The sequence below is a fragment of the Camellia sinensis genome, chromosome 15, assembly GCF_055761805.1.
Source record: "Camellia sinensis isolate YWXY chromosome 15, ASM5576180v1, whole genome shotgun sequence".
NCBI classification, from domain to species: domain Eukaryota; kingdom Viridiplantae; phylum Streptophyta; class Magnoliopsida; order Ericales; family Theaceae; genus Camellia; species Camellia sinensis.
The window spans coordinates 127,339,048-127,350,417 of NC_138975.1; the positions used below are offsets into that span (position 1 = coordinate 127,339,048).

Sequence of the window (11,370 nt, forward strand, 5' to 3'; positions counted from 1 at the left end):
ACTTTTTTTTTCAATCTATGAGATACCAAAAATTCATTGGAGAGCCAAGCTTCAGAATGTGCCTTGCTAATCCATCCTTAATCCAAGACTTTGAGGTTCACAAGTGTAGGTACAAAATTCAAAACCTACTAAGAGAGTAGTCAATACATTTATTAGCAAGGCCATTTTATTTTATTTTTTCTTCCTACAAGTGATATCATGAGATGAGTGACAAGTGGATGAAACATGCATACCATTTTGTTTGAGCTGATTCACACCATTAGGAGCTCGGACCAATATATTCTTTTGAGCTTGCTGGAAATTAGAGAGCTAGACAATCTTCTCACATGAGTGTACCAGTGGGAATGTTGTTTTGCTATCAACATTATGATTAAACTTTGAGTGTTTGTTCTTTTGCTCCATCAGTTTAGGTGGGTTTCTGGGCTAGTTGATCTAGGCCAAATTTGGCGTCCTGTCTGTTAATAATTATTCTCTCCAATTCTAAAACTCATTAATATTAAATTAGGCACTGTTCATTTATTAGTTCAGTATGGAGGCATGACTTCTGGGCTCTTCCTAGGATTAGGAGTAGAAAACAAACTGACTCTCTGTGCTCATTGAATACAACAGTTGCTCATTCTTTAATGAGTACCCATTATCATTTTCATTGATGCCCTGTTTGTTTGAAGTCATAAGTAAGTGAGGTAACAATGCCCTTCCTCACTCTTCATTATGATTTTTGAACTAAAATTAGACTTTTCATTATGATGTTGGAAATTATAGGTTTATTTTGTTCAATAAAAAAACACTTTCATTCTGGTCCTCTTTTCTTTTTAATCCTCTCTTTGTCAATGTTTTGCCAGCAAAGGTGTGCCAGTCTCTTCATAGGGTATTTGATTTTGTTAATTGTTACTAATTTATTTGATCTCAATTCCTTTATCTTACTCTCCTATAATCTTTGTTTTTGTGAAATATATGTGTATATATATAGTGCTTGATGAATCTTTTTTCCGTAATGATCAATTATTGTGATATTAACCATGGATTGCCCCCTTGAATATGATAATAGGGTGATTTTGTCTGTGAATTGTTAATTTAGTTGGTCTCAATTACCCTCAGAAAAAAATTCATTTATTTTTTGTGCTTTATTTTTTAGTAGCTCGTTTATGTTTATGTTGGGTTTTGAATTTTTCAAGAAACTATGATTGTCTTTCTCATTGGATGTTCATCAAAACTATGACTAAGTTTATAGATTTTTCACTTTCTCTTGAGTTCCAAGAGTCTGACTTTGGTAGTTTATGTGTCCTTGTATGAGCATTAATTTAGAAGCAAAGCAATTTCTTATCACATCTTATGTTGTGCTTTTAGTTGATAAAAATAATTTTGTTCTATCATATGATTGTGGTTGTGGTTGTGATTGTGATTGTGAATGTGATTCCTCATTTGGTGGCTGCTCTTTGGTGTTTTTTGAATCATCATCAGAAGTATTCGAGCTTTGGTACAGTTATTGGTTTGGGTAGTGGGTTTGAACTTCCCACATCCATGAGTTCCTGCCAAAATTATTCTATTATTGATGGATTTGAGAGAGCAATGTATTTCTTGAATCTATAATAATCTATCAAGAGCATTGTAGAAACTTTTGGTTTCTTCATTAATATGCTTCATACTAGATATGCTTCTAGTATGCTTGATAGTACTAATTTAGATTGCACTACCGGGATGCAATCATTAATGGTGCATGCATGCATAAATAGCCTTAGACCCGTCCAAGAATCTTCATTAGAGATACCTAGTCATCTTTGATGAAGCTCTTCTTGGATTGTCCAGTTTGGATAGTTCAGGAGCACAAGTCTGTATTGTAATTAGTAGTTCTACTGCTGATAGTCCATCTCGTAGAGATTTCGTGTAGCAACTCCTTGTGTTCTCCGAGTGCATACTAGACAAGGTGTAGCAGTACACCTAGTCTATGTCGTGTATTTGGAGAACCATGGGGAGATGCTGCCGAAATTTTGTTAGAGATGAACAAAGCGGTATGAACTGCTTTTTACAATATAGACCGTGCATTCCTGAATGGGAAAGTAGGATGAACCAACATATTAGAGACCAGTTAGAGGTGAATGATGTCATGTCGCATGCATTATAAGGTACTTAATTGAGGTTGAGATTAATTAAAATGGAATCGTAATTTTAAACTTTGTTGATTTGGCAGTGACATTTGTAGTGTAAGACGGAGTCAGATGGATAAAAGTTGGATAAATCAGCATAGGTTGCACCCGGAATACATACAAGGGGTTAAGGAATTTATTAAATTTGCATGCGAAAATAAGCCGTTGTTGAATGAAGTCACATGCCCATGTAAACGGTGTCGTAATGTCAAATTGGTGGAGAAAGGCCTGTTAGGGGAACATTTAATGATCAACGGGTTTCTTCCAAGTTACACCAGTTGGATTTTTCATGGGGAGAATTTGTCATCGCCTGTGCCACACAATGTGAATGTCGGGCAAACTGATTCGAACGATGGTGATGAAACTTATGAAATGCTATACGAAGGATTTGGACTTCCTCCACCAAGCTTTATTCACGAGGCAGCAAGTTCTGGTATTAAACAAGGTCCAGATGAGAAAACCGAAAAATTCTTCAATTTATTGAAAGAGGCCGAAAGAGAGTTGTATCCTGAGTGTCAGAAGTTTTTAACGCTCTCATTTATTGTTCGGTTATTGCACATCAAGTGCCTTAGTGGATGGAGTGACAAGTCTTTCACGATGTTGCTTGAGCTTTTGAAGGATTCATTCCCAAAGGGTGAAACTTTGCCAAAGTCATTTTATGCAACAAGGAAACTTCTTAGGGACTTGGGCCTCGATTATCATAAGGTACATGCATGCCCAAGGGATTGTTCACTATATTGGAAGGAAACAGCTGGTATGGATGATTGCATAGTGTGTCATATGCCTAGATACAAACAGTTTGAGGGGGAGGAGAATGATGTTAAGAAGAAGCAACAAAGAATTCCGCATAAGATTGTTAGATACTTTCCATTGATTCCAAGGCTTCAAAGATTGTTTATGTCATCCAAAACATCTTCTTTAATGAGATGGCATGCTGAGGGCCGAATTGATGACGGCAAAATGAGACATCCTGCTGACTCTCCAGTTTGGAAAAATGTTGATAATTTGTATCCCAAGTTTGCGAGTGAGCCTCGCAATGTCAGACTGGGTTTAGCAGCGGATGGATTCAATCCATTCAAGGCAATGAATGTCTCTCATAGCAGTTGGCCAGTTATTATAATGCCATACAATTTGCCACCATGGTTGTGCATGAAGCAGCCTCATATGATGATGACATTGCTCATCGATGGTCCTTCTTCACCTGGAAATAATATTGACGTCTACTTACGCCTTGTAGTAGATGAATTGAAAGAACTGTGGGAAAACGGTGTTGACACGTATGATGCGGAAACTAATCAGATGTTCCGAATGCATGCTGTGTTATTGTGGACTATAAATGATTTTCCTGCCTATGCAATTTTGTCTGGGTGGAGCACAAAAGGCGCTTTAGCTTGTCCTTGTTGTAACACACATACTCGTTCTCGATATTTGAAGAACGGAAGGAAATTATGTTACATGGGGCATCGTCGCTGGTTGAATGGAGGTCACAAATTTCGGAAAGCTAGTGCGTCTTTTGATGGCACTTGTGAATTCGAATCATGTCCAACTCGGTTATCAGGGGCTAATGTGCTACAACAGCTAGGCCCTAAGTTCAAATTGAATTCTAAGCGTCAACAATCTAGCAAACGGAATAGAAAGGGGAAAGAAAAGGAGGAAAACGAGGGCTCGGGTCATAATTGGAAGAAGAAGAGTATTTTCTTTGAGCTATCATATTGGGAGCATAATTTGATTCGCCACAATCTTGATGTGATGCACATTGAAAAGAACGTGTGTGATAATGTATTTTGGACGATATTAAATGTTGATGGGAAAGGGAAGGACAATTTAAATACTCGTCGAGATTTGCAAGATATGGGAATTCGGAAGGCACTACATCCTCAGAAAAGGGTTGGGAACAAGTATTATTTGCCTCCTGCATGTTTTGCCATGAACAATAGAGAGAAAAGTCTATTCTGCACACTTCTAAAGAATATCAAAGTTCCAGATGGTTACGCATCCAATATTTCTCGTCGGGTTAACCTCAAACAGCGGAGCATATCTGGACTGAAAAGTCATGATAACCATATACTCATGCAACAAATACTTCCAATAGCAGTGAGAAATTTGTTACCGAAGAAAGTGGTTGAACCATTAATTGAGTTAAGCAATTTCTTCAGGCATTTGTGTTTCAAAACCCTAGAGGTGGATGGTCTAAATCGTCTTCAGTCCCAAATCGCTCTTACACTTTGCCATCTTGAGAGAATTTTTCCTCCATCATTTTTCGATATAATGGAGCACTTACCCATTCACCTAGCAGAGGAAGCAAAGATTGCCGGTCCAGTGCAATATCGATGGATGTACTTTATAGAAAGGTGTGTAATCTACTCCAATGTCCATTTTGTATATATTTGATTGTTTATACTTGGAAGTCATGTATGCATCTTTTTGTTTATAGGTACCTTATGACACTTAAATCATACATGCGTAATCGAAGTCATCCTGAAGGTTCAATTGCACAGGGATACTTGGTCGAAGAATGTATGACATTTTGCTCAAGGTACTTGCATGATGTTGAGTCGAAATTGCATCGACCGTTAAGGAATTGCGATGTTAGTGACAGTCCTGAGATATTAATGGGGCGGGCTTTAGGAAAAGGAAAAGGGTTTGTTATTGATAACACAACATGGGTACAGGCTCATCGGTATATGTTATTTAACATTGCTGCGGTTGTCCCATATCGAGAGTAAGATAGATGCAACCTTCGTCTCATTGTGAATGTATTTATACCAACTATAATTATCGTGCATTTTACAAGTAGTTTAATTGTGTAGGGAACATCGTGAATTTATTAAGCGGTCACATCGTCGTCTTAGAGATTATGATGTGGATCGTCGTCACAATGATGAGTTTCCCAAATGGTTCAATTCTCATGTAAGTGCATGTTAAGCACAAGTCTTCTATATTTTTGCAATCCATGTGCTTCTATGTTTTTGAAGTTGTTAATTGATGTTTAATATTGATAACTTTTTTTGAAAAATAGGTTGCTGAGCTATTAGCTACTGAAAATGTAGCGTTGTCAGAAGAGATTAAAATTTTGGCTTTGGGACCCAGCCAAAAGGCCACCAGATTTAATGGGTATATAATTAATGGTACTAGGTATCATACTAAGAGTTGTGAGTTGAGAAGAAAAACTCAGAATAGTGGGGTTATGGTGAAGGCAAAGACTTCTAGCTATGCAAGTGCGAAAGACATTAATCCAGTGGAACGTGATGTAGCGTACTATGGATATGTGACAGATATTATTGAATTGTATTACTCACACGACCATAGATACATGTTATTCATGTGCAACTGGATTGATAACAATAAGGGACTCAAGCAGGATGATTTTGGTTTTACACTTGTTAATTTCAATCACTTGTTATATGCGAAGAAACAAGACAGTGATGAGCCATTCATCCTAGCATCTCAAGCACAACAAGTCTTTTATGTTAATGATTCTGTTGATGAAGATTGGAATGTTGTACTCAAGATGAAACCTAGAGACTTGTATGAGGTGTGTGGAGAACAACCAACTATTGATGAAGGACTACATCACAACGAAGTGGAAAGATTTGGTGATCAAGAGTTAGATGTAGCTTCCTTCACTTGCGAGGAGGACATGGATTGGGTTAGGAAAGGTATTGATGGAACAACTGTTGATGAAACTATTGGACCTCTTGAAGCATCGGCAGAGGCACAATTTGAAGATGACGAAGAACTGATCTGATATTGTAATTGGCCGCATATTCACTTTTACATGTGTGTTTTCTGTATGGATATTCATATTAATAAAATCTTTGCTTTTGTACCTTTGTACCTTTCTTTAAATGGCCATTTTTACCTTTCATGTACTCTTATTTTGTTTTGAATGCAGTAGATATTTATAGATTATCATGTCCTCACTCTTATGTTTGTAGTTTTTTTATAGATATTATCTATGAGTTCTAGCTTCGACCATTCTTCTAGTGAAAGTGAGCAATCAAGCTCTAGTAGTTCTAGTTCAGATGAGACTCGGACCACACTCAAGATGAAAGTCATACCCGATCCACCGGCATCATGGCATCCACCAGGCAGTCTTCCTACCACATCACGTAGCGGTAGTATATCACATGGCTCTGTTTCAGCTGGTATGTATCAACTTTGCTTGATATTTTCTTATGGTGTTTTTGAGTTAGATTTGTAGTCCTATCTATCATACATAATGCATGGTTATTTTTAAAAAAATTGAGTTTGGATAATTAAAAGCATAATGTGTGGTATAGAAGCAAGGATAGCAGAATTTTAACACCCCATGATATGATATGTTGAAATTTATTGAAATTAAAAGTATAATTCAGATATTCAACTGAAATTTGAAGCTTACTACTATTGTTTTGTAGGTCCTAGCTCAAGTCAAGCCAAACAAAAGCAGACAAGGGGTCCCACATATGTGCATGGTCAATGGGGTACTAGTGAAGATGGCATTTTAAAAGTTGTTCCAAATCAGTTGAATCAAGTAGTTGAAGGACACACATCCCTTGCTTCACATTTGGGCGTTTTGGCACGAGATGGGAGTCTTGCACCACTCACTTTTATGACTTGGCATTATGTTCCAAAACAAAACAAAGATAACATATGGAGGGAGATAAAGGTATATATGGATATTTAATATGAAATAAGTTACAATTGTATTCCATATGAAATGCATATTACAAGTGTAGTTGACATTGCATATTACAAGTGTCTATAATTGTAATGCAGGCTCATACGGATGCAGATGAATCCATGAAGAGAACAATAATGGCTTCATTTGGAAAGAAATGGAGAGATTGGAAAAGTCGAGTGAAAACAATAGGATACAAACCCTTCAAGAATGATGCAGAAAGGTTGGCTCATCGACCAGATAGAGTACATGAGGATCAGTGGCGGGCTTTGGTCTACTATTGGGGCACTCAGAGTGCATCGGTAAAATTTTATTTATGTGAAAAAATGTTTATATATGATAATTTTTTATAACATCTTAAATAAATTTCATATTTGACAGAAATCAAGCAAGAAGAATAGAAAAATCCGGAAGAAGAAGACATTGCATCACAGAACAGGCCGAAAGCCTTTCTCAGTAGTTCGACTGGAGGTATAATTATTCTCTCAAAGTTTGCTTACACTGTCTCAAAGTTTGTTAATTTTTTATAACATCTTAAATAAATTTCAGTTGACTTGTCATCATCATCCATATTGCTTCATTTTCCAAGCACCTGCATCATGAAATCCATCCACAAGGATGTTGCCAAACCAACCTGTTCAATTACTACTCACAACAATAGGGGCATCTTTTCATCCTTTCCAGATATTTTCATATTTACTTAACTTGTTCACATATTTAATTGCTTAATTATTTAATTTTCTTATTTATCTTAAGATTTTGGTTGTCTTTCATTTATAGGAGACAAAAAAGAACAATGGGGTTCCTGCTAGTCGGTCACAAGTGTGGATGGCCGCATACATGAAAGATGGGACGTCAAATAGTGATTCAGTTAATGAGGTTATGGTATGTGATACTACTTTATCTTTGGACTTTTAATATGATTTATATTTATATTGGAGGCTAATTATTGAATTCAAACTTGCAGACTCAAATGAATGAGTTAGCAGAGCACATGGAGGGATCTTCTACTGACCCTGCAGCATTACAGGAGCAAATCTTCACACAAGTTATGGGCCCAGAGCGACCTGGCCGTGTTCGGACATTTGGATTGGGACCGTCACCCACTGATGTTTTTGGAGGTGGATATAGGCGGTCACAAGAGCAGAATCGTCTCTTCCAAACTCAAGTTCAGGAACAAGTTCAAGAGCAACTTCATCGGTATCAAATGCAGTTTGAGTCGAAGATGAATGAAGTAATGGAGAAACAAATTCAGGCTATACGCACAGATTTTCAGTCACGAATTCAGTTTTTGGAATCTCAATTGCAAGCTGCAGGCATGCCCGTTGATCCAGTTGTTGCACCATCAAACCCATTACATAGGCAGCAGGTATTTTAATTATTCTTACTAGTTATTACTTTAAATTGCCTAGAGTTAATATACAACTTAAGTCTCTTATTGAATGATAGGTTGTGGATTCACTTAGTAGTCATCCCACTGTTCGACCAATGTCACATCAACAACAATCTCATGCATTTTCATCCCAAGAGGTGAGCAATCATTTAATCAAAGCTTTTTTGACAAATAACATGTCTTATTAATTACAATACTTGCGCTTATTAAATATAGGTTCACCTTTCAAAGAAAGAGAAGAAGAATAAGAAGAAGAAGAAGAACTAACAAGGTAAACGTACTAATATCACTAGTTCGTGGTTTATGTTCATTTGATTTGTAAGGCAGCAGCATTAGTGAAACAGCTATTAGTAGCAGCAGCATGAGCTGCAGCTGCAAGTAGTCCAATGTGCATGCTATCACTAGATAAATTTGACAGTTCGCTGCTGTTTTTGTCGAACTTTGTCTGCTTGATGCAAGAATGCTATGCTTAGGTGCTAGACTGTTCATGACTGCCATGGTTAGACTGCTATGCTTGACTGTTTTTTTCCACACTCTCTCTGTTTATGGTTTTTATGTTTTTAGAAGAGCTTGTGTTGTGTGGGTTTGTTTAGGTGTGTGTGTGTGTGAAGAAGATGTGTGATTTTGTCAAAGATATTTTCTCAAAATATGTTGAAATGTATAGTCTATTCAGTGCATGACTTACAAGCATATGGTCTTACAAAATAAAAAGTCAACCTTATAATTAATCACCCTTTGAGTTTTCTGAGATAGTGTTAACCTGGAATAATATGTTTGAATGTCCTATAATGATTTTTGAGCTTTCTCAACTATGTTTGGATGGCTGGAATATTAAGGCAGAATGAGAATCTCATTCTGGGTTATCACAACATAAAATGCAAATATCATGAAAAGAAGTTACACTGCAATTACATGGTTGTTTGATGTATTAAAATTCATAACGATGAAATACTCAGGACAAAGTTAGCAAAATTGATGTCATGAGTTTTGCTGATTAATGAACTGCAGCTGCATTATTAGGCAAGGCAATTGCATTATTAGGCAAGGCAGCTGCATTATTAGGCAAGGCAGCTGCATTATTAGGCAAGGCAGCTGCATTATTAGGCAAGGCAACTGCAGCTGCATTATTCCTCATCATATAGTCTCACATGAACACTCACATTTGTTGCTGGTTTTCTTTATGCTGAGAACATGCACATTTGAGAAGTCATTAAAAAACGGCTAGGTCTATGAAATCTTTCTGGGGAATTAGAAAGGTTTTTTCTGGAGGATATTAGTCAGGTAAACATTTTCCTCTTCAGTTGTGCTGTGTGCACGTGTGTGTGTTTGTCAGCCTGTCTGCGAACACATGTTTGATGTTTTAGCGATGTGTGATATCCCTGACATAGTTGTTTTCTTTCCATATAAAATGAGTGTGATAACTTGAAAGGTGAAGATAAGACATTGACAGCAACAATGGCTGTGCTAGTTGTTTTTGGATTTATTTATTTATTTTTGGTATTTAGTGAATTTTTAAAATATTTTTTTTACGATTTTTTTACTTTTTAGGTATATTTACGTTAGGTGTGTCTAAAAAGTAAAAAAATTGCTTAAAATATTTAAAAAATTCAGTAAAAACAAAACAACATGGAAAATAAGAAAGTAGAATTTTCTGAAAAGTGTTTTTTGAAAAATGAAAACAAGCAATATTGTTCATAAATGAAGCTGATTAGCAAACAAAGAATCTGTATTAGGAGAGATTTTACATTTTGTTACAGCCCATTCCAACATTGAGTTTGGCGGGTTTTTCAGAAACACTTGGCACTTACTAAAACCAGAACACTCCAATTCCAAGTGTTATACCCTCAATTATCAAATAGTTTGGTTTGAGCCTAAATCATTGATACTTGATTCATGAAGTTAATGTTTGCTTCTGTTGTATTGTCATTGGATAATTTTCATAGGTTGCATAAGAATTCTATTTATTTATTTGTGCATAGCATTTTTGGGAAGGTTGCTGAAGTAATAAGGTAATGCATGTTTATGGGAGCTAAAAGGGAGCTTGTTATGCTGTATGATGTCATAGTGCTTTGCTAATTTACTGTTATTCAAACTCTCTGCTACCCACATGCTAATCAATAAAAATCAGGCATTTATGTGACTATGCATGTGGAACGCAAAATATAAGTTACAACTCTATCAAACTATGGGGGTTTTTCTTTCTGTATGTTGATCTTGTTTAGGTATACTTTGTCTTCATTTTTTTATCTGCCATTCCATTTATATTTCTTTTCTCTATTAATAAATTGAAAAACATCTATATTTCTGAAACCCAAATATTTGTGTAAAGAAAAAGTTGTTAAGAACCTACTGTTCTGCTCAAGTATCATCATAAATAAATGCACTTGAGCATCCACATTTTATTGTCCCTATTGATGGTTACTAGCAGAAAATTCAGGTTGAGGTGGTAGTTTTACCGTGTAAATTTAATTTTTTATCAGCTAATAAAATACAATTATATGTTAGAACATACTGGTGTGTAATTGGTATTAGAGGAATGCATGTTCTGTTATGGTGAAAGCATATGTGATTTTTTGTGCACAGCTGGCCTGTGTGACTTGTTCATGCATCAGAATCCAAGATTAGTGGTTCTGGTACAGAGAGTTCAGTGGTGGTAATGTGCAATTTTACTGGACTTGATCAATTTACATTTCACCATTTCATGTTGTGATAGTCCCCAACTTCCTTTATGCATGTCATCTTTTCATGTTCAAATGGTGATAGCAAACAAGAAATACTGGGCAACCTTTTTGCTTTCAACCTCAGCTCAGTTTGAACCGTGACTCTACTAATTAGTCCACCAACAAGATGTGAACTCCGAGCTTGTAAATGGTATATTTACGTCTTTATGTATATGCACCATTTGCATTCTCCAGGTTCCAGTGAAAATCTCATGCACTTGTAATTAGTTTAAGTTGTTCAATCAAATTATTTTCAATCTTAATTCTCATGTTTGTGTGCTAATATGACTTCGCTCAACCTCATTCCTTGCTTCCGAAATCTTGTTCAACAAGAGCAACTTCATTACATCACCTGAGCATTACTTTAGACATGCTAATGCTAACAATGGATAACAGCATCTAAACTTCCCAAACGTATATGAAACTTGATGGTGCCGTATGTTTGGGTTA

General features: G+C 36.2%; 2 protein-coding genes and 1 long non-coding RNA gene across 3 annotated transcripts; all 3 read left to right on the forward strand.

The window, feature by feature from the left end:
- The first annotated feature begins 1,374 nt into the window (after positions 1–1,374).
- On the forward strand, positions 1,375–5,892 carry LOC145813283 (uncharacterized). The gene is made up of 5 exons (XM_082908568.1): positions 1,375–1,571; positions 2,189–4,495; positions 4,579–4,866; positions 4,955–5,054; positions 5,164–5,892. The coding sequence occupies exons 1-5, from the start codon at positions 1,375–1,377 to the stop codon at positions 5,890–5,892; spliced, it is 3,621 nt and encodes a 1,206-aa protein (XP_082764694.1).
- A 725-nt stretch (positions 5,893–6,617) lies between these two features.
- On the forward strand, positions 6,618–7,252 carry LOC145813876 (uncharacterized). The gene is made up of 3 exons (XR_014357276.1): positions 6,618–6,795; positions 6,906–7,109; positions 7,189–7,252. It is a non-coding gene; the product is annotated as an uncharacterized LOC145813876 (long non-coding RNA).
- Positions 7,253–7,458: 206 nt separating this feature from the next.
- LOC114311707 (uncharacterized) lies at positions 7,459–9,157 on the forward strand. Its single transcript, XM_082909315.1, has 4 exons — positions 7,459–7,692; positions 7,775–8,176; positions 8,257–8,337; positions 8,417–9,157. Exons 1-4 carry the CDS (start codon positions 7,636–7,638, stop codon positions 8,465–8,467), a joined length of 591 nt encoding a protein of 196 aa, XP_082765441.1. The 5' UTR covers positions 7,459–7,635; the 3' UTR covers positions 8,468–9,157.
- Positions 9,158–11,370: the final 2,213 nt, after the last annotated feature.